The sequence below is a fragment of the Melospiza georgiana genome, chromosome 9 (assembly GCF_028018845.1).
Source record: "Melospiza georgiana isolate bMelGeo1 chromosome 9, bMelGeo1.pri, whole genome shotgun sequence".
Lineage (NCBI taxonomy): Eukaryota > Metazoa > Chordata > Aves > Passeriformes > Passerellidae > Melospiza > Melospiza georgiana.
The window spans coordinates 21,810,215-21,834,114 of NC_080438.1; the positions used below are offsets into that span (position 1 = coordinate 21,810,215).

The 23,900-nt window shown below is 47.2% G+C and overlaps 1 protein-coding gene across 3 annotated transcripts in view; it reads right to left on the reverse strand.

Annotated features, from left to right (window-relative positions):
* Positions 1-23,900, reverse strand: part of ERI3 (ERI1 exoribonuclease family member 3) — a 129,151-nt gene that overhangs the window by 65,944 nt on the left and 39,307 nt on the right. For all 3 annotated transcript variants that reach the window (XR_009114813.1, XM_058030299.1, XM_058030300.1), the window contains exon 6: positions 11,248-11,320. Coding sequence is in view for 2 of the 3 variants with exons in the window: in XM_058030299.1 (XP_057886282.1) it covers positions 11,248-11,320 (73 nt within the window). In the remaining variant the exon portion in view is untranslated. The remainder of the gene's footprint in view (positions 1-11,247; positions 11,321-23,900) is intronic.

Below are 23,900 nucleotides of genomic sequence, written 5' to 3' on the forward strand. Positions count from 1 at the left end.
ATTCCACTACTGTATCTCCCATCTCACTGCTCACCATCTCTGGCTGCTTTATACTGAGCCCACAAGAAGCCAAAGGCAAGCCCTGGTATGCTTCTGTGCCATGGGGCTGAGGCTGCACACCCACACCTTACCAGCCAAGACACCAGTAGCAAAGTCCCAACCCTTTCAGCAGGACAGTGCATCACACATGGCACAGGGCACCAAAAACATCTCATACAAAAAAAGAAGAAAATAAGAAATTCTGTTCTTCTCACTTACAGGTAAGCCAATGGCTACCATAAACCAGCCTGCTGTTGCTGGTGGTGATGGCAGCAGCCACTCTCCCTTTTGTAGCTATGCTAGCTTGGTAGGACAATGAGGACCAAACCAGGTAGTGTTTTAATTCCCAAGACTAAAAAATCTGATAGCCCGTCATGCCTTCCTGGAGAACTGCAAAAGCCTATTTTCATGCTCCTACATGGAGGTCCTGTCTTTCAAATAAATGCTGAGAAAACCAGCTCTCTTCCCAGGCACTAGGCAGCTGTGCTGGTACTCAAGTAAAGCTCCAGATGAAGGGCTGGGATGCAGGGATGCTCGGTCCCTTGCCTTTCCCATGGGACTCTAGGAAAGGCCTTGTGCCTTCAACTCCCAGCTCCTTCCTCAACCTGCAAGCAGCAGCCAGACCCATGGAACAAAGGTCTGAGCAGTATGTTTAACCTCAGCAGCAGCAGACACACACAGCCAGATGGAAACCAGGAGGCTCCTCGGTACAGGGGACAGATGTTCAAATCCCCAGCATGGGGAATGCAGGCACAGTGAGGTGCAGCCGAGCAATATGGCACTCAGCAGGAAGAGCAGCACACAAGGTCTGAGCAGCTGCCTTTCTGCCTTTTGCCTGCAGCTAAAACAATGTGCATAGAAAGAATCACAAATGCCAACCTGCCTCCAACCACTTGCATAGACAAGGATGCTTTCGCTAAAGTGACCATGGCAGTGTGCTCAGCAAACCACTGCTCAGAATTTCACTTAAAAGGCAAATCTTTTGCCCCACTTAAAAAAAGCTCAAAGGCAAAAAAAAAAAGCTCAAATTCTCCTCTCTGCTTTGTCCAGCAGCTGCAGGCTACACGGGGCCAAGGAACATAAGTGTGCTCCTCAGTTTCTCTTGAATCAATACCTTCTGACCTTACCTGAGAGCCCTCTGTATCCCATGTGGCTACAGGAGGCCCTGGTTCTTATTTGAAGCCCAAAGGCACTGCCAAATAATAAAGTCTGCCTTGGGATTTTCCCAGTTCAAACATCTGGGACTTGAGCAGACAGCATTGTGAGGGGAGTGGAGACTGTACATGGCACCCAAGGGACATTACCCTTCTTTCCCTGCTCACTTACTCTTGAGTTTCAGTGATGTGTCCCAAAGAATGCAGACAACCCGTGTCCCAATGCAAGGGCAAAGGAAGTAGTGTCATAGCACAAGGGCAAGCAGGAGGGGAGAAGTGATGACTGACTGTCTGCTTCAAGGCAGGACCAGCTCTACCCAAACCATCCCCACCATATTCTTCTGAAGTCACAAGAGCCAGAGCCTCCATATTCCTGCTCTTATCCATGGACACTGCTTACTGATCTTCTTGCAGCAGGTGAGGATGTAATTGAGAGCCATACACCAAAATCAGTCAGAAATTGAGCACTTTCATTGCTCAAAAATGATTTCTGCCTAATCTTCTCTAGGCTGAATATCCCAGATCACAGAAGCAATTAGGTTGGAAAAGACCTCTAAGATCATGGAGTCTAACCTATGACCTAACACCACCTTGTCAACCAGACATGGCAGAGTGCCACATCCAATCTTTCCTCAAACACCTCCAGGGATGGTGACCCCACCACCTCCCTGGGCAGCCCATTCCAGTATCTGATCACCCTTTCTGTGAAGAAACTCTCCCTAATGTCCAACTTAAATCTTCCCTGGTGTAGCTGGAGGCTTTGTCCTCTAAATCCCTCATTCTTCCTCTGGAGGCCATGTCTTCCAGTTCTCTGACCCTTCTGGTCCTCTGTGGGGTTTTCCACCTGTGGCAAGTGCTCCCTGAATGCAGTATGTGAAACTCTTTTGTTCCAAAGGCCAAGACCAGGCTGCAAACCAGCCTGCCTAGGAAAAGAGGTGAACTTTAACACGCATCTATCACATTTTATTATGCATTAGCAAAAGAGAATGTAGGAGAACCCCTGATGGTAAAGAAGTTAATGTGTGTGTGAGGTGCCATGAGAAAACACGCAACATAGCTATGAGAAGGACAGAAGGATGGAAGGAAGTTCCAGGAAGAGCTTGTTGTTGATAGGACCAAAATCCTAAGGCATCCCTTTTACCCTGGGGTAGATCTAAGTAGCTTCTATATAACTTACATGAACCCTCAGGGGATCACATCTTTCCTGTCTCTTTGTACAGACACAAGTTCCACAGAAAACTGATCCTGTGTTTTGATGATGTAATTTACAAAAAGCCACAAAACCAAAAACCAAAGGAGAGAGAAACACAAAATCATTTGATTTAGGCAAAAATGAATACTCTATTTCTGCCCTCCTGAGATGGGCATGTATGCTATCGTTGAAGTAATCCAAAACCAGTGAAGCCTCCAGGCTGTATCTAGAGCCCCTCTCAGCTGTAGCAAGACCAGCTCCTGAGACTGCAAGGAAAGGAAATGAAATGTGAGGCTGGGATCATCACTTTGAAACTATAAGCTTGTGCCACTGAGCCAAAGCCTGTTATATCGACATGGGTTTGTGTCACCCAGCAGCAGACACCATTCTCCATCTCTGCCTGCTCAGTCCTCCCCCTCCCAGGACAGCTGGCAGCACGGGCATCCACAATGCTCTGCAAAGTCTAGCTACAGAAAGCTCCCAACACCTTGCCCAGCACGTTAAGTTACAGCACTGAGCTACTTCCATCATATTTAGAAGCTGATGGCAAAGCACAAAGTGTAGAGGAGTAAATAGCAAAAACCTTAAGCTCCCTTCCCTGGTACAGAGAGCCCAGAGGGAGGTGTTGTTTAAAGCTTCCAACGTTTAAAAGTCACTGAATTTGTACCTCTGCTGTCACAGGAGTTACTTCTACTCTGCGTCTCCAGTCCCCAGCCTAGGCAGCAACTCTGAGGGAGGGAGACAGCCTTGCCTGGCAGTGAGTCCCAGGCTGAGAACACTTGGGGCAGAGCCCTGAACAACAACGACTGTCCATGTAGTCCACACGCTGTGCCTGTGTTTTCTTTGTTTTATGTGAAAGAGGATGTCAAAATCAACCCTGATGATTACTCTAGATTATGTGAGCACCTACCTTAGCATGTACTGCCCAACCCCTTGGTCCATTTGGTTACAATTTGTAGGGAAACTGAGACATCAACCCATGCTGTACATTCTTCTAAGGAATCCAGGAAGACAAAAGGAAAAGACTGCCAAGAACTTCCGGAATTGCCTGCCCATTGGTTTTCCTTCGAAGTATGTTTTCACTCAGCACTCCTTACTAAGTAAGAAAGGAAGGACAGGTTGCTCTGCAGAAGGACAGAAAGGGCTGCTCCTTTAAGGCCTCTCCTGGATGCCCTTTCCCGTTGAGATGACTATCCTCAACTCCCTGCTCATCTCCCTCCCTTTGATTTAAGAGTTCCTCTCCTGGCCCTGACAGTAAGGTATTTCTGTCCCACAGATTATAACTCACTCTGGGCTATTATTCAACTCCCAAGCCCTGGCCCTGCTGCATTTAGTCCAAACATAATATCCTTCATGCATATATTATCTGTCTCCCTATTATCTGGAATCATTTCGGAATTAAATTTCAGTCCCGCAATATTGGCTTGAAGAGCGGCTCGCTTTATGGGCTAGTCAAAGGTTAGAATACCAATCAAAATAACACTGCCGATGCAGAGAGACATTTTAATATTCCAAAACCCGGTAATTGTAAAAGGACATAATATTTTTTCCCTGATTACCCCAAAGGCAACACATGTTAACAAGGCGAGGGAGAGAGTGAAAGAAATTTCAGAGTTCAGACAGCTGCACGACAGATTTAAAGGAGAAGTCGTGGATGGCTGCTGTGCTCCAGCCCTGGAGCAGGAGGGCTCCTCTGACCGTGCCAGAGGTGCTGCATTCCCCAGGATGCTTCCCCCTGCATTCCCAGCCTTGTGTTGTTCGTGCTGTCTGTGCTCCCCAAGCCAGGAGCCCTGGAGAGTGCTCTCACTGCAAGGAACAGAGCGGCCAGAGCTGTGCGGGACTGACGGGCAAAGATCATCACGACAGAAGAAACAACCATGATCGGCTGGCCTGACCTGCACAGGCCACAGCACTGCCCCAAATTCCTGTCCGAACCACAGCTGGTGTTTTTAGGAAAAAAGCTTTCCCTCCTGAGCTGGATTATCCACCACAGCCCTCGGTAAGTTGTTCCAACGGTTAATTACCCCACACTTAAAGATCTGCACCTGAATTACCTTGCTTTGGCTTCCAGGAACAATAACTGCTTATGCTTTTGTCTGCTTCCATGAAGGAACCTCTTGTCACATCTCCCTTTAGATATTTGGCAACTACAGCCCTTACCCTTCTCTGGTCCCCTAAATGGCTCCCAGGGTTGTTACTGCATGGCGAGTGCTCCTCAGGTCTTGCAGTTCTCATCCAGTCTTCAAGTTTCTAGAATTCTTTCTGATGCAGATGGGATCCCAACATCCCACTGGTTAAATCAATCCCAAAGAAAGAAATGATCCAGCCCCTTTGCTCCTCCTCACCATTGCCTGTTTATAAATCCAACAGCAGCCACCTTCTAGATGCAGTATCTGCACATGTTATCGAAAATAATTTTTATGTTTTCTTTCAGGGCATTGACAAAAGTGTTAAATACAAGAGGTCTGAGAAATAGATCCCTGTGGGACACCACTAGGAAGACATGCACTCCACGATGATTATCCATTTACAATTAAATGCTAGGAGCTGTCAGTTTGCTCTTTCTTAATCAATGTAATGTGTGCCATGTTGATTTTGTATCACTCTTGTTTCTTAATCAAAATGTCATAAGGTACCAAGTCAAATGCCTTCTAGAAGTATATTACATTGACATGGTTACCTTTATCAACCAAACATGTATTCTCATAAAAAAAATATCAAGTTAGTTTGAAAAAGATCTAGTTTCCATAAATTCACATTGATTGGCATTATATCACCCTCTTTTCATTCTTTATTAATCAACTATGATATCTGGCTTTTCATTACTTTGCCCAGAATTAATGTCAAGATGATAGGGCTATAATTACTTCATCGGTCATCCCATTTGCCCTTCTAAATTACTGGTACAACATTAGCTTTCTTCCAGTCCTCTAGAACTTCCCCCATGTTCAAAGACTTATTAATAGTCCAGGGCATCTCAGCCAGCTCTTTAAAACTCCTGTAACCAGCTATGCAAAATGCCAACCAATTCACCACTTGGCTTTTATCAGAAAATTGTGTTGTAACAGCAAACCTCTTGCTCAGCAATATGGCAACCTCTGCCTTTCTGTAAATACAGAGCAAAGAATTTATTAAACACAGTCATTTTGCTGTTATAAGCAATTCCTTCCATTTCCTTCCAACTGTGAACCAGTGCCATTCCACAGATACTTTCCTCATCTCTCTCAAAGAGAAATCCTTACTTCCCTAGCCCTGGAGTCACACTTCTCCTTGTGTTTCCTTTCACAACCTCTCCCATTTCTGCCCTCTAAGACTTTCCAAAGCCAAGAGCTTCACTGATGGGGCGAGGAACCAAGCAAGCCCAGGTGCCACTGAAGGAAGGTTTGACAGGGTGTCAGAACAGGCACCCATGCTACAAACCAGCAAACCCTGGGCCCAGTTCTCCACAGTTAGGAGGCAACATTTATTCATGTGCTTGATGCTGTGGTCATGAAGCACTTTGCCTGAGGAGTCTTCCTCTGGCATTTCCAACCTTACCAGGCATTTTATATTCCCTGCAGCCAGTAACTCAATAAACAGGAAATTGATAACAATCACTCTAAGTCCTCAAGAAGTTAGACCCCACAAAAACAACTTCCAAATATATGGGTTAACACATAAACCATTTCTCACCCATTTCAATGATCTTCATCTGAAGCACTCAAGACACTTCAGCACCAAGTGCCTGAGAAGTACTCACAGCCCTTCCTCCCACCCCAAAGGCAGAAGGAATTGTTAATTCAGAGGAGAGACAGAAAGCTGTTAGCAAATCTTTGTTTGTTCAAGATGTGTTTATTTCTAGTAGCCAAATATTAACAAAAACATCCTATTACATGCTTCCTCTGACAGATTTCACAATGCAAGTAGGTGACCTTAAAATATTTGTGGATGTGTATTAACAGTTCACTTCCAAACAGGAATATCTGCAGATCAGTAAAGGCTGGCCCTGGAAAAGGCCAGCTCTGTGCACAGCCACAGCACCCAGCATGGTCACACTGTGCTCCCCAAGGCTCTGTCAAGCCTGTTTCATCATGCCCAGAGATGGAAAGCTGCATTCCTCCACACACATCATTCAGCTCTTACCTTTCATAGAAACTCCCCTGAATTTCAGGAGGATGTCAAACTAAGACCAGTCTTCTCTCACTCCTAAAGCAGCCACTATTACTGTATCTAAAGACATGCTGTACCCTCTGGACAGAAATCAAAGATGGTCAAAGATGCCAGGACAGCTGTGTGGAGAAAGGGACAGCTCTGTGATGGGTATGAAGATTGTCTTCTTAAACAAAAAATAAATATAATTTGAGAAACAAGAAATAAAGCAAACCCTTAGTGGATACATAAACTGCTCCTCTTATCTTTTAACTGCAAAACATCCAGAGAATAAATGGAAGACCAGGAAAGATAGTGTACACATGTTAATAATTCCACAAGCCAGTTCTAGAGTCACAGAGCCCGCAAGTGCCTTTGTGCAAGCCCTCCAACAAGCTGTACTGAAAAAGACAATTGAGCAAGAATATGATTGAGGTCTCAAATCAAGAGTAACATCATGAAGAAGAACTAGAAACACACGTTCTTTCACACAATGCAAGACCTAGGTCAAAGAAAATAATCTGACAATAGGTTTAAAAGAAACAAAGGGACCTGCATCTTCACACAATGTATGAGTAAACAGAGTATAATTGATGCATAATTAAATAGCAAAAGTCATTGCCACAGGATGCTGTAGAAACTGAAAGCATGAGCAGATTCAGAAAAGGGTGTACAAGTTTCTGGTAGACAGACTTTGCTAGATACAGTGGTCCAGGGGCAGCTCTCAGTTCCTGAGGAGACAATTGCTGGGAATCAGAGAAAGCTGACTCAAGCCGTGCTCTCCCTGTTATACCTGCGAGCATCAGCTACTGGCCTCTGCCATAAAGATCATCTGGGTTATGTATCTGGTCTGGCCATTTTGATACCCTCATCATCTTTCTAACATCCTTCTTGCACAAGCTCATTGTAAGAAAATCTATCTTCACCTCTCTTCTTCCACCTCCTCCCTCTTTTAAACCACTCTTCCTTCAGCGATATGCTCCCAGCCCAATGGTGCTCCTATAACTCCTACTGCCTGCTGGGTTTCCCACCCCCAGGCTTTTGGATGCCCTGTGACTGCAGGCACTGTGTCCTCAGCCAAGCACAGTACTGGTTCCAGCCCCGGGGTGAGGATTCATCACAGGACCAACCATGCTGCTAAACTCTAGTGGGACCTGGAAAACAAGCCACAGAGGCTCCTCAAAGTGCAGAGGGAGCACAAATGAGAGTTGATCCTTGTGTTAGAATAAGCAGCAATGGGTTTACCCAGGCTACCTGAGGATACTCTCAGGGCAGCACCTTGGTTGCAGCCTGCTAGCTGCAGCAGTTTTCCTTTTTGCATAAATCCTGACCCATGGCCTCCTGCCTTCTGCACACATTATTCCACTGTGCCCCTCTCCCCTGACATGAAGCCCTCTCTGTTATTTCCACCCTGAGCATCCAGCTCCAGTGATGTAGCTCAGGTTCTGCACCTCAATCCTAACCCACGGGGCCTCTGCAGATCAACGTGACAGGTCCCTAAGGAGAACTGGCAGCTGGGATGGTGGCTCTCTATTGAGATGGTTTAGGGGGATATCTGAAATGTTGCAGCATTCCAAGAAAGCCTCCTCTGCTTTCTGCTGCCCTCCCACAAGGCTGAGCTAATCGAAGTGAAGAACATGATAAACTCTGTGCCCCGAGTCAGCTCTACACTGACAGTTCACCAGAGATACGAGATCGCTCAGTGACATTAAAAATGTCAGCAAACACCGACCAGGCTTGACAGAAGGGATGCATTAGCAGGCTGGGGGGGCACAGGGCAAGGTAAAACTTCAGCAAATGTGGTCAAGTGCACAGGCAGCTTTCCTCCCCCCATCTCCCCCACAGAAGGCTTTTTTACAGATCCCAAGGCACTGTGGCCAGCACTGCAGCAGTCAGATGTGGAGCTCACCACCACCTGAATGGCCAGATCAATTCAACAACGTTTGCCTGAGGCAAAGTAATCATGACAGCTACTGGGGGCAATTCCTGTCTCCAGCTTGCCCAAGAGGCAGGTCTTGGAAACTGTGAAAGCTGCCTGCAGGCACAAAGTTCTCACTTCAACTGCTCCTGCAGCACAGCAGTGGAAAGGGACATTTATTGGCAAATGAACTCTGAGAAAGACTCTCTCACCACTGCAGGAAGAAGAGCTGCTGAGCTCTGGAGCATCCCATGCTCTGGCAGAGGGAGTCCAGACAAGGACTGTTTTTTAAAATGATACAAAACAAGAAACAAAGAGGACTGGAAGCTGGTGTGTGTGCCTTGGCAGAGGAATCTGGAACCTATTTTGTTGCTACTGCAATACACACAGGTACACAAACTTGTCTGTGTGTAACCCTACTTCAGCACTGCCTGGTAGTTGCAGCAGGAGCTCCCTAATTCAGACAGGTTCTCTTGTTATCACTGCTCATAAGCACAGACTCAAAGAAGATCCAGCAGGTGCAGGTGGGGCCATCCTTCAGGAGACTGCTCTCTGTCATATGTGCCTGTTTTCTTGAGATCTGAAACATTCACGTCTCTGCATTTTTTGTGACCTAGAAATCATCAGTTTCACACTGCAAGTCCCACCCACCCTCCAACACCTTCACTTACTTCATGGATCAGGTCGGAGGCAGATTCAGCCTAGGAGGTATTTCTAGGTCAGGAATGTGCCAGAAGGAGGGGAAAAGGGCCACCTGAGCTATGCAGGGACAAATGGAGGGGCTAGTTACCTGTCCACTCCTATCTGTCTCACACTGGGAGCTCATTCAATAGAGACTGAGTCTCCACTGGGTCCATCTGTTTCAACAGAATTAGTTACCTAGGCAGGCAATTCTCTCTTGTGAAAACACACAGGCAGTTGCCCCACAAGCACCTGAAAGCAGTGCATGGCATAGAAAGATCACCACTCCAGGGTAAGTCCAAGGAGAAGCAGCTCTTAGCCACAAGACAGGAGAGGCCCCTGCTCTTCTCTGCAACATGGGTCACTTCCCAGAGGGACACAGGGTCCCTGGAACCATTCTGTGTTCAGAGGGTGTCAGGTATTATAGTGTCAGAAAATCTCCATTGTTTTTAAGGGACTAGAGCAGCTGGAAGAAGACCAATATTTCTCTCTCACATCCCCTTTCCTGCACAATCTGAAGGAGGTTGAAGCTTTACTTTCCAAGTAACACATCTGCAGAGAAGGACAACACAACCCACGTGCCCCCATCCTACATGCTCAGGGAGCTGGATAGAGGAACATTTCACTGTAACAACTTCCCTCCTGCTCCTGCCTTTAGCTCTGTGCTTGGGACTTCATGGATGCTTAGCAGCCCTCAGCTTAGTATCACAGTATTTGCTGACATGCAGTGCATGAATGCTCACCTTGAATAAGAGACACTTGTCTGGATATCTACATAATGAGGAATCCCAGCTCCTAACACACTAAATCCAGAAGCCTTGAACTATGGGAAAGTGCCATAAGTCATTCATCCCGAGGCCCAGAGGAGGAGCATGGCTGGATCAACCTACTTCTTAGCAAACATCACAGTACACAGGGATTTTTTATTTTTTTAGTATTATTATTCTGCAGCCATCAACCTGCTGGTTATATAGCTGCTATCCATTCACCGGAAGTTTAGTGAACTTCAAATGGCGATCATTAATGGTCACTGAACTGCAGAATGCCCCAATGTGCTTTCAGATTTCATTTACCAAGGACCAGCAATCAGCCAAAAGATTTGCTCTGACAGCAGGGAAATACAAGACCCTTTGACAAGTTCAGCCAGGAATGTGCTGCCAGCATCCCTTGTTAAGTTCATGTTCTACCCTATTTGACGGAACAGATCATGCAAATTGTCCTTCTGCGGCCGCTCAGCCTGTCACTCACGCTTCCATTTAAAACAATAAATAAATAAAAGAACAAAAGAAAAGCCCACAAGAACAACGAGCTGTTTATAAGAAAATTCCCTTACTGAGAACCCTTAATTACCAGGAAAAGGCATAGAAACCCAAATAAAGCACTAAATTGGGTGGGGGAAGGGAATCTTACTCATCTAAAGGTTTAACCAGGAGGGCCAACCCGATTTCTCTTGTGCACAGACTGCAGCCTCCTCCCTCACCCTGCTCCTGCTTGTAATCACACTTGTTCTTTCCTTCCCACTTTGGATTGTGACTTATGGCATCACCATGTTTTTCTGTGCAGATGTGCAGCTGTGCCAGGGGTCCTTGTGGATGCACAGCATGCTGCTCCTTAACCACTCAGTCCAAGGCATTTTGCTTAGCAAAGTGATCACTGATCTCTTAGGTGGATGTGCTGCTGAGACAGCTCCCTTTCCCCATGCCACAAAGAGAAATGCTGATTTTTACATTGGAGTATTTCCACATTTATTAACCGGAATTTCATCTGACGGGAACCATGCTCCTAGGAGCTTTATATGGCTGCAAAACAAAACAAAGTCAGCAATACTGGTGACAACAGAACCTTCACTGAAAAGGGGTCTCACAGTGTCCCAATATTATGCAGACATTGCACTGTGCCTGCCACAATGGGATTCTCCCCAGCTGCAGAACACATCCCATCAAGTACAGTAAGACTCTATTAGAGGAGATACAATAGGGAGCTGGAGGACTCGCTCAGCCCAGCTTCTGAGAAAATAACTCATTTCAATGCAAAACAGCAGTAGTTATTAGACACCTCCTTAAAGAGGAAAAGTGAAGGACAAGGGAAGGAGGGAGACAGGGAGATAGGAACCATGGCAGTTTGCACAGAAGTACCTTTTTCAGATTAATCCACTGTTTGAAGTAATCAGCAACCGGCAGCCCTAAGTACTGGCATTGTCCTGGTAACCTGTAAGAGAGAAGAGAGAGCAAGTTTGATTTAATCAGTGCCTTGACAACACAAACTCTGTTTTCTTAAGTGCATTTTGTTCAGAGATGGAAAAGACTCTCAAGTCTGCTGTAACATCATGCTGCACATCAGAAACACTATAGCTCTTGGCAAAAAAATCTCATGGGAGTACAGCTTGGCTTAAGACTTACACACATCCAGGCTGCTGAAACCTTTTAGACTAAACACTTTGAACAGTTGTGTACTGAGCAGCACTCAGCTCTTCTCCACAATGGCTAACACACAAACACAACTGGAGTATCCAGGCTCTCCTTGGCTAAGTAAACCCATCACAAATCCCTGCAAAACCATCCTGCTCTGCCAGCAGCTTACAGGGCAGACAGGACTGACAATTCACCTGTCATGCCCTGGTGCTTCTCCATTTGGCCTTTATGGTTAAAACATCAAAGGAGATATAAGGGAGGGAAGGAGGCACCAAAGCATTCATTTTTCGGACAGCAATGCTGTAGGGCTAAGAAAGCAGAGGCTGTTTTCCAAGCAGGTGATTGGAAGAAGAGAGCAGACACAACTCTTAGATACAAGGTGGTGCACACTGTCTCACTAGGGACGTGAGCACAGCAGCCAGAGCTGTGAGCACACATATTGATTCTCCCCCTTCCTACAGCAATCTGACGGAACAGGGCTCAAAACAAAACAGCACCCGTAAGGGAGGTGGGTTGCCTGAAGGGACAGCAGCAGCTCAGGAAAGCTGCTTCTCCCACTCTGTGCCCATCCCAGTGTGTTTGCAGGGGAGCGAGGATGAGCCCCGCAGCTGGGGAACGCTGAGTCGCAAACCGTGTGGCTCCAGCCAAGCTGTGCAGGGACATGAGTTATGGGAGTATTTCCTGGCCACTTTGATCTGATCAAGAGTAATTGATGGATCTTGTTCATTCACATACTGCTGAGCATGCCTGGGGCACTGGTCACAGGATCTTTAAGTGAAGCAAAGGAACATCCCAAATAAATATGTCAACTAAATAAATGACTAAATTAGCGCTGTTTGTGCATGTTAAAAGTCACAACCCCAGGAATCAGCTTGCGCAAACAGAGAGGGTGGGGAATCTCCCAACTTCCTCAGGCACATGGGGGCTGTAGGAGGAGATTGTAGGGGAGGAGAAAAAGCTAGAAGTGCCAGCATCAGCTGATCAAACATCCGAACACAGACCACCATGTCCAGGGCAAAGTCTTCTCTTGCTCTCCAAGGAGGAAAGCATGAATAGCCCAGACTAGCCTTCAGACTCAAGACTGACGTGCAGGAAAAAGCTCTGGTGAGAAGTGGATACAAGGTAAACACCCCAAGGGGCACCATCAGTATCCCAGGCAGTACCTGAGTGGTCAGCCCAGCTCCAAACCCTTTGGTGAACAGAGAAGCATCTCTCCAGGCATTTCCCCACGTAAGGAGATGAAGGAGCAACACAGATAATGCACTTGCAGATAATGTAAGACCCAGGGTAGTGCAGTACCAGAGCAGTCTGGTCTTGGTGACTCCTCCGTTTTGAGGCAAAGAAAAGGAAGGAAGCTGGGGAGCATATCCAGATCAATCTCCTGGGAATATGTTGCCAACAGAGCCAGCACACACTGGGACCACCTGTGTACTACCTTTGCCCTTCTCAGGCTAACAAAGTAATAGACTTCCTATGCCAAAGTCAAATGCCTGGTTCTGAGATGTACATGTGATGATTCAGGACCAATCACTTAAGTCATACAAACACATTTGAATAAGAATGTCCAGAGGAATTTCTTTGAAAATAGGACGGCTGTCAAAAGATGGAGCTTGCAAGGAGCAGGGCCATGGCATTTGCAGGGCAAGCAGTGCAAGCTGACAGCACAGTCCCATCCCTGGGCAGAGGTCATCTGACACCACTGTGCTGAAATAAAGCACCTGGAGTCACTCTTCACAATTGCACACTGCCACACAAACAGCAGCCTGGCCCGTGCACTTTACAGCCATTACACAGATGTCCATGATGTCCCTTAGTCAAACAGACCCAACCAGCCCCAAGCAGCATGCTGAGAAAGCTGTTTCTCCAGGAAAGCTGCTTTTTGCTGGTGCCCAAATCAAGAATCACAAGAAAAGGAATCATCTGAAACAAACAACTGGTTTAAATATAGGCACTTGATTAGCTCAACCTCTTTCAGTCTGCTCACATTTAGCTCGAGAAGATGATAACAGAAGTTAGCAAAAGGTATGTTACAAAAAATTAGTTTCTCCTCCAAACCCAAGAGGCTTTCATTAATACAGGTCTCAGCCTAGCTACAGTTAGAAGAAAAATTATCCATTTACCTAACTTCTGGATAGGGCCCAGAAGAAGTGAGAGCAGCATTGTTCTTGTTAGCCACAGGAATTGACAGCAAACCACCCACTGCAACGAATGACATCTAAAGCACTGCCATCCCTGTGGGACCAAAAGGCCCAGCAAACTGGACAGTCTGGTTCTATTTTCACCCTGAGACTGATGGCAGTGTGCCCTGGGCGCTGGACAGTGGGTCTTTAATTGGAGAAAATAAATGCTCCAAATAAATATGTCAACTAAATAAATGGCACATTTTTGCAAACAAGTAACAACCCCAGAAACTGCCTGTGAAGCTGTGTGACCTCAGGACATTCCCCCTCCCCCTACAAGCTTGTGCTCCCCTCATTCCTTGTCAGCAGCAGAGGGTCTTCAAGTTTTTCAAGCACCAGGAGACCAACACTCATGTTATAACCTGGGCGAGCTGTCAGCAGCACAGACCAAAACATAAGTCCATGCCTGAGCTGAAAGATGCAGTCCTGGTGGCTCCAGGCCACTGGGGTCACAGCCACTGAGCAAGGATTAGCAAAGGATTGCTATATAGGTCTGGTCTAGTCTGAACATACAGCACTCCAGGCACAGGGAACCAGGGGCTTTCACTGCACAGAACCCAGGTGTCCTGGTAACCATGGGGAGGAAAATACCCCTGCAAAATCTTTTCCTCAGCTCCAAGAAATCCCTGCAGTGCTCCCCCCTACTCTTCAGCCTCGAGACCAGACAGGAGTTTCTCTATCATCTTTTCCAGGCTGGACTGAATAAGGCACATCTGTGGCTGTCCTGGGGAACAGAAGTACCATGGGCTGCAAGGAAGTGTGTCTATTTATCAGACCCACCATTCACTTGAGTATTCACTTATTTGAAAAATAAGCTTCTATGCTCAGTCTGGCTTCTTGCTCTCGTCAGAGCCAAACTTGCTCACTGAGGGCAGCTTTGCTTTAGCAGAGAACTCAGGATTTGGCCCTCCCTCAGGTAAGGGAGAAATGATGGCACATTTTGCTGCCCCATCAGCCAAACTGAATTTAGTACAGAGAAACTTGAAAATGGCTATGGGATTTTTCAGCCTCCAAGGCAACTCTGGTGCTCTGTCCTCCCAGAAGCAAAGATGGGAGCTCATAACTTCTGCCTGCTCCCAAAATGCAGATCACCTTTGCTCAGAAGTGACATCAGGTAGCACACTGTCCTCCATCAGCTAAGCACATCTAAGTCCTTCTTAGGCCATGGTCGGCAGTGGCAACTCTGCACCATTTTCAGAGAGCTTTCACCACCCCAGGCTCAGATTTCCATCCAGCCCTGCCTCAGCACCCTGCAGGGTAAATGGAGCCTGGAGATGAACGGGATGCAAATAGGAGGTGAGGTGACATGGCTGCATTTCTGCTGTTGAAGCCAGCTCTCTCCAAGGCAGCAAGAAGCACACAGCTCGGCGGTGATAAACGGCCTTGCTTTAGTTATCACTTTCCTTAAGTTAAGGAGAGCAGCCTGGTGATGGATGGGCTGGAATTCGGTTATCAGGGAAGGCTGTCAGCCAGAGTTGCCTATCTCCACACACATTTAGCAGGGCGTCATTATGCGATGGCATGGAGTTAAAATATGACCAAGGGTACTGAAAGAAAAAGAACAAGATTAAAAAAAAAAAAAAAAGGCAAATTGAGCAACAATAAAGGAGCATGAGGCAAGAACGTTATCATACTAGTGACACCTTTTATCTCAGTCTGGTTAGCTAAAGCAGGGCACAAATTGGTCCTTCCTCCACTATTGTATCCTCTTGTACAAACAGAGGCAGATAAAATGTGTCACCAGTGCGATAGCATATCAATTTAACCCTAATTATCTAGAGGGTCAAACGAAGAAATAGGGGTTTCTCGTTTCAACAGGTCCCTCCATCTCTGCTCAGAGCCAACACATTAATATGGAAGGGGGAGGGGCAGCCATAATTGATTTCCGTCACTCAGGTGGTTCTGGCGTATAAAAAATTAATGCTTGATTCTCCCAACTAATCAGAGCTGGTTAACGTCCATCTGCTTCTGGGTTCAGGATGTCAGGAGACAAAGAAATTGGGCCACTTGCTACACACAGGGTGTATTGATATTGAGGCAGTTAAAAGAACAAGTCCCTCCATGGGAAGATAAAGGGACATTAAATCTTGGGGTTTATAGACCTGATCTTAACCTTCCAAAAAAATCCATTCCCTGGAGACCTTGCATTGTAAGAGATGCAGAACATTTTAATTGTGTCCTGGCCAACACGTGGGCATTGGGCTGCAAAGGAGAGCAATGGCAGGCTCCTGCCCTGGAAATCCTTCACTGATGAAGGAAGCTGCTTGGATGCTGAAGCAACAACAGCACCATGGTGAAAGAGAGGAGCTGTCAAACCACCTCAGCTGGGCCCCTTTGTTCAAAGCAGGGCTGGTCAACACTCTGGACCACACAGCTCAGAGGTGCTCCTCTGTTTTGATGTAGAGTGGCATGTCTGCCCAGCCAAGAGGAAAGCTTAGGTGTCCTCTCCCAACAGCATGAGCTAGCAAGGGAATAACAGCCTATGCACCTGAACTGATTTAGCAGAGAAATGGCACTGCAACAGGCAAAGCTGCACCTTCTGCACTTAACCTGCACTTACATGAGATGGGGCCAAGCTAGGAATTCAAAGCAGTTTAGGTAGGTCCATACTCTCCCAAAGAGGCAGCTGCAGACTGCTGAAACCACAGTGCCAAACCAGGAGGTCTCTGTCAGGGTGATGTCACAGCACCCACACACAGTAGAGTGGCCCACGCACAAAGAACAGCCCAAGCCACACCACAACCTACAAAAACTGAAGCATGCTGACATACACCTCCACAAAAATCCCCAACCCCCTCATCCCAGTAATTCAGGTTAGACTGGGGTTAGTTTCCTGTGTATCCGGAAGCTTTGGCAGGGAGGTGCTGGAGTCACTTTGCCACTCAGTGCAAACATGTTTCTGTCCAAAATGAAGTACAAACCCTGTGCCAGACCTCTGGCTCCCCACTCACAACTTCTCAGTTCCACAGACCAGCCAAGAGGCAGAGGAGCCCACCTGCTCTTGCTTTCCACCAGATAAGCCCTCAGAAGCACACACAGTGCCATCCCTCTCTGCCCCCCATCAGTGCCGGACAAACCACATCTGTTTGGCTGTTCTTAAAATTCACAAGCAGTAGCTGTGGAAAGACAGTACATCTGGAGAGGGTCTGAAAAGCCATGGCTTTCACAGAAACCCTGAGACAGGTCCCATCTCCCTCCCTCTTTGCTTTCCTTCCACCCTCTTAGTTCTCTCAACCACCCCCAGACTTGTCACAGTGCAACAAGCCTATGAGCCACACATCAGCTTTAAATATCAGCGTGCATGAAGCAGGGACATGAGAGCAGGGAAGTGGGAACAGACAGAGCAAGCCTCCATCGCCTGTCAGGTAACACTAATGAATTTCAACACCAGCAGCCATTGCCTCAGACGGGCTGGTGAGAGGAGACAGAGTTACAGTGAGAAGCCTTTGCAGGAGCAGCCTGCCTTTTTTCAAAGCCCCCTCTGTTAATAAATGTCATTGTTGAGCAGGCTGCAGCAGTCCTCAAGCCAGGACGGTGTGGGCTCAGGGAGAGACAGGCAACTGACAGCACTCAGGATGCCTGGGCAGCACAGCCTTTTCTTCTACTGCTTCCCCAGACAAGAGCCAGGAAAAGGAAGAAGACAGGTCATTGCTATTGGCATAAAGCTGTGTTCCATTAAGGCCCCAGTTCCCAAACAAAAAACCTCCACAAGGAGCCACAAGCGCAACCCCAACACTCTCCAGTCCCGTTCACTGGGATGGGTGGATGGATGGAGGCTCTACAGCAACCAGTCCTGGAATGGGCAGAGGGATGCAGAGACACCCAGCCACACTGCCTGCACTCCTGACAGCAGCAAAGGGTTACAGAGCAGTCGGTCCCTTTGCTAACACAAATGCATTCCTGAGGCAGCACAGGGAGAAGCATCCAGCACAGGGCACTGTACGGCAGCCGCACCGATGCACAACATGAAGGTCAACGCAAGTCTTCTTTACAAATGTCAACCTGTCATCTCTGGATATTAATGAGGGCTGACCAGCAGCTAAAATGCATCCATGCTCCATTAGTAATAAGAGAGACACAATGCAGGAGAAGAGCACACACCATGGCACATGGAGGCACCAGTGGGTCTGCAGGGCCTGAGGAGGTGTGGTGATGCACAACATAACTCAGGCCACTCCAGATGCCCAGGAAGGAAAGCAGTTCCACACAAACCCCTTCACTGGAGTGTGCGTTATCTTTTCCCATCAACCTTTAATTGGATTAGTGTAATGAGGCCAAAAACACAGGCTAAGCAGCAAGGCTAATACCTGGCACTTCCAGATCTTTTCTTTTTCTGTGATGCCAATTCTGGACAGACCTGCATTCTCCCTCTACCAGACAAATTCTTGCCTAGGAAGCCTAAAAGGCAAACTGCAAGCCTTAACATTCGAGACTCAGTAGCATTGGCTGAAATATCTGAACACCCATCATATGCTAACAGTGTGATCCCTATGCTCTAAATTTTTGCTGGGTACTAAGAAATTTGAGAGAACCTCAAGACCCTTGCTTTCCAAGCCACTAGCCAGTGAATGGAAAAGGGTGTTAGCCTTTTGCAGCCAGAGCAATGTATACACTAGGGACATAATTCTGCCACAGAAAGCACATAGGGCAAGTGGCTCGTTGTGACTCGCTCGTCCTGCAAAGCACTGTGTGCCTTCCACTGCCATCAACCTTAATGAAACATGAAGGCATTTAACACCAAGTGAGATCTGGCCCTTTTATGAGTATCTGTCTGTGCATCAGCAAGATGCTGGCAGAGATGCTATCTCAACATTAAAAGCAAGGCTGTAACACAGCAGGTATTCAGCCTCCAACAGAAGATGTTCATCAACAATTGCACACACATGATGCTACAATAAATCTATGTGCTACTTCTTAACAGCTTCTCTTAAAAAGATTCATAGCTCTATTTACTGGGCCTGATTCCGCTGCTAGGCATGTGGGAGTAAATCTAGAGTAACTCTACCTGGAGTTTGTAAACAGACAGGGATAGTGGTATCAGAACTGAGCTTCTTGATTTTTAAATAAGTACTTAATTACCATGCAGGAAACCAGAGCTTGCTGGCTCCATGGTTCAGCTGAGATTAGAAGTGAAGCAGGAGGAAGATTTGCACTACTCCAGATTGGTGGAGGGATAGAGCAAATGCTCTCACTATCCCTTCCAGACATGGAGAACAACTAGGTGGACTTCCCTTTGACATCAGAAATGCATGACACTGCTCCCAAGAAAAGAGGAACTGCAAAGTCTCCAAGGCTGAGGTTGCCTCCCCAGCCTTGGGAACCTGACCTTATGAAAAACCCCTACAAACAGATTTTTACACATAACCTTGGTGTGAGAGTCTGTCTGCTTACTAAACATGACATTATACAGCATCTTATGAAGAGAAGCATACAAAATTGCACACTGTGTTCTCAGTGAAAGTCATGCATCACGACCACAGGCTGCAGCAGGTGAATGTCCAATTTGTCATCAGGAAAAACTCTTCACCATGCAGGTATAAAGCTCTAGAACAGATTGGTGGCAAAATCTCCTCCCCTGGAGACATTCAAACTCATTTGCAGAAGAGCCAGAGCAACGCAATCTAAGTTTGAAGTTAGCTCTACTTTGAACAGGTGGCTGGATTAGAAATCTCTATTTAAATTATTCTGTGAATCATGCTCCAGCAGATCCTGATTACACATAGCATGTGTCCTCTCTCTGTCTATACAGTCTGTTAATAAGCCTTTCATACAGACACTAATGTAGTAATCACCTGGTTCTCTGCATACCAGCTGCTTTAAGAGGGTGCATTCAGACTCCTGCTGCAGAACACTGTAATTATGCACTGAGTAAGGGAATATATCTGATGAAATGGATGTACCTATCATGTCTAAGCCCCCTTAAAACCAAAAAATGCAGAAAAACTAAGTTAAAATTAAATATTATTCTCCTCCCACTGTACAAATCCCATTGCAGAAGTATTTCTTCCCCAGGAAACGTGAACACACAAGACCTAGAGCCAAGGTATAAACTAAGAAGACATGTCCTGTGCCAGGCCTTCCTTAGATCTGCTCTCCGACAGGCAGGAGGAAACCTTGCCTCTCCCAAGCCTGGTCTGTCTGGACCATTTAGCAAATAAACTCTTCAGGACAAGGGCTTCTCTGCTATGACTCATAAACTGTTTAGTGCCTAATGGTAAAGCCTATAGACGCTTAACATAATACAATCATGTCACTTAAAGGCCATTAGTCTCCAGTCTGAACAGCACTTTTCCAGTCGCAGCGGGGACCTGCCAACCCAGCAAAGCAGGATAAGGGACGTGGGTGGTCAGTCAGGTCACTGGACTTGCAGACACCTAATATGAAACCCCAAGCAAGACAGAGGCTAGCCAGAAAGCATGGGGGAAAGCCATGGTAGCTCTAGCAATCAAAAGTTTTGTCTTTTGTGCCTTCTTGAATCACTCGAATCAGCTGAAAACCTGTCTGCCAGGTCTGTCTCCACCTTCAGCCATGGCTGTACCACTTGCATGGGGAAGAGCCCCTCATCCACAGAGGGAGCCTCCAGCCTTCTGCACCACCTCTCTTTCCACTCACTGAAGTAGACCATTTATCTACAAGAAAAGATGCCATTCTGTTTTGTGACTCTGTTTGAACCCCTCTTCTTTCCTGGCATCATCTCTGTCTTCTTCTGGCACCACATCACCCAGTTCTATTCTCTCAACTGACTTCTGAGATTGCTTCTTCTTCCCACTCCCCACTAAGGGGAAGAGAGAAATCCTAATAGGAGCCAGTGGGATGGGGTAAACTGCTTTTCTGTGCCCTGTGATGATACACAACCCAAAACTGCATGCACAGCAGCTTCATGGGCTCTCATGCTGTCAGCACTGGGGAGACCGGCACACTGGGTAACAGGGTCTGAGCACAGGCTTCTGTGCAAATTACACAGGCACAGAAAAACACAAAAAAACACAAAACAAGTTTGTGCTTTCCTCGTGGGGAAGAGACCACTCCCACCTCCAAGCACAAGCTGCCATTAGTATTTGCTTCGCCGGAGAGAAGGAGCAGCGAATCCTCCAGAGCAAAGGACAAGTGCAGCAATTAGGATGCAGGGGCTGCGGGAGCTGTTTAACAGCACGACCCAGAGGTCAGTGCCGCCGACTCCCAGCCCTGCATAAATATTGTATGAGCTGGGGAGAGGGGCTGTCACGGCCACCCTCAGCGCCAGCCCTCCCCCATCCATCGCCACTCTGCATCCTGCTAGATACGCCAGCAACATTATTTACAGATGTGACAGTCAGGAAAATCACTTTAGTAACTAAGGGAATGGGAATGAAGACTGCACACTAGAGCAGGCGCCTGGGAGCAGGCTCCCATCCGCACCTCCTGCCTCCCCTTACAGCCCTGCCAAACCACACGGCCTGCTCTCAAACTGAAATACCACCAGGAACAAGGAGGGGAGGGGAGGCTGTGAGCTCCCTCTCAAAGCTTGCCCAGGGGTTTGATTATCAATGCTGCTGAAGGACACTTCAGCCAGCAGCTGCCTTCCAGTTTCCTATCAGTATCTCTGCTAGACCCGCCCTTTGGAGGGAGCTTTATATCATTATAATGAGAGGCTTTAGAGGGAGCTTCCCTCAGACTCTGTGCAGGCCTGCAGAAGGGTCCCCACTCCAACACAGCCACAGGGGCTCATCCCTGCAGAAACTGTCCAAGATGCTCTATTTGGTACCAGCCACCTTCCTCACACGTGACCTGTTCACTCCTTATTCCCTGGAGGATTGTCTTCACCTGCAGCTTCAGTCACGCTGAATGGCACCATCTCTACTGTATCTTGGAAGATCCTCATTCTTCTGCTCACTTTTTTTGCTGGACATGCCAGGTAACTGCACATTTGCTGTGATGCTCTGCACAAATACAAACCTATCTCAAATTTACCGAGACTGAAGGTTCCTGAGGACAAGGACATGGGCCATTCTCCAACTGTACCAGCAGCCCATGAATTCCTAGGGGCACACTGCTAATAAACATTACTGCCCAGGGCAACACACGAGAGCTGCAAGGTGGAAAATACAGCTTGGATGTGCTTCTGCTCATGATAGCTCTCCAGAATTTTTTTCATTGTTCTGTGTCTGGTTGCTGAATCCAGGGAAGGCAGAAGCCCTGTCTTACAATTAGCAGCTTTTCTAGACTCACTGTGCAATTAACAGGCTTAATTATTGATGGCAAAGGCAGGGAAGGGAGGAAAGAAAGAGCCAATGAGGAAGGAACGATGTGGGGGTGGCAGGCGCCAAAGGTCTCCGAAGATCTTCCCTCAGCCTAGAGCACAGAAAGAGCCCCTAGCCGCTCTGCTGCTCCCACGGCCCTGCTCTAATGCTCCCTGACATCCCTCTGAAGACAGCGAGCTGTTTGCAGTCACCACCGTGATTTGTTAGTAATTATTTTCACGGTGTCACATTGCTGTCACTCTCTTAACAAAGAGACAGGCAGCCCGAGGCTGCCTGCAAGAAAGAACCAACAGAGAAAAGCAATTGTCAGGCACCCAGGGATCCTCTTTGCTTCCTGGGTTTCACAACCAGAGCCCTTACCAGCTTCTGAAGCAACTTCTGAGGAGAAGTGGCAAGTCAGAAACATCTCCCATCCTGGTCACAGGAAGAGGAATTAATTACTTAGCACCTTCTCAATTTCACCTTACCTGTAAATCCAGTGCAAGACCCAGGTGCTTAGAGCCCCTTAAGCCAGCAATTTGCTTCAGGCCTGCAGCAAACGCAAAACAACTTCGGCAATTGATGACTTTCACTGCTCTCCTTGCAAGTCCCAATTTCTTTTTATGTGGTCTTGCCATTCAAACGTGCTTCCCAAACACAGCAATCCTGATGACAAACCCCTGCCTAAGTCTATCATCCTCACACATTAACCCTCCAGACTGTTCACACGTGCTCTTCCTACACCAGACTCATTAATTCCAACACACTGCTGCGCTCCACATGGCAGTAACATTTCACTTGGCATTTCACAATGCCAGAGGACCTCAGCAGCTTCCTCACACCTGAAAGACACAGCCTAATGGCTTGCTGCCTCTGTTTTCTCATACACAGCACAGTGACTTGACAAAGAACTTCCCTGCTTGAATCACCTCCAGTCTGTCCGTCCATCCATCCATCCATCCATCCATCCATCCATCCATCCATCCATCCATCCATCCATCCATCCATCCATCCATCCATCCATCCATCCAACCTTTGGCTGACCTGTCAGTAAGTCCAAGGTAATCACTCCTTTCCCAGTAAACATGGTGCTTGCTTGCACCCCCAAGGAATGGAGGCTACTTTGGCACCTGAAGTGTCACACGAAATAAGGATATAGAGATGAAAGACTGAGACACCTGGCCAGACAACTTTTAAAGCACTCTTGAGCTTTGTGCAGAAATCAAGTGGGCTTCCTCCAGAGCATTTCCAAGTCTGAACTACTCCCAGCTTGCGTTCTTCCTATGCCTGCTTATTGATGGTGCACGAGGGTCAGTCTCTGCAGCCGTGGGGAAACCTGGGTACTAATTCACCCTCTTAGCATAGGGAGAGCTTGGAAATATTAAGCCTCACAGTCTAAGGAAAACCTTCCTGCAATTAACTGCATGGAAGAGCTCTGACTCAGAGGGCAGCTCCTTTTCAGGGGTCCTTTTAATAACCAAGAAATGGCATATACATGCTGTGAGGAATTAGGATCACCATTGGGAAGCTAAATGGTCCATAAAATGTAAAAATTCTCCTCGGAGCTGGGAGCATTGTGGGCTGGAGGAGAGGTCTTGGCAACCTCCCACCTGCCTACTCCATGCACCCAGTTTGCAGGGATGTGGCTCCAGGCAGGGATGAGGAACTGAACTCAGCTGGTGCCCAGGCACCTTGGGCACGCTGGACAACAGTCAGCACTGAGACCTGGTTCAACATGCACATGGAAAAACTGAAGCAAGGAAATCAGAGATGACCAAGATGCACCTACAGAGCAAAAATGAAGGGTGTTGCAGAGTGCCAGGCAGAGAGGAGGAGAAATCCTTGCTCCAAGAGAGGCAAAGCTGATAGGACCAAGGCAGGATGAAGTCCTGGGCAGTATGAGCTTCCCGGACACAGCCCTGCCAGGACATCACCTTGTTTCCTCTGTCTTCTTCCCACAGACTTCTCTATTCTGCTT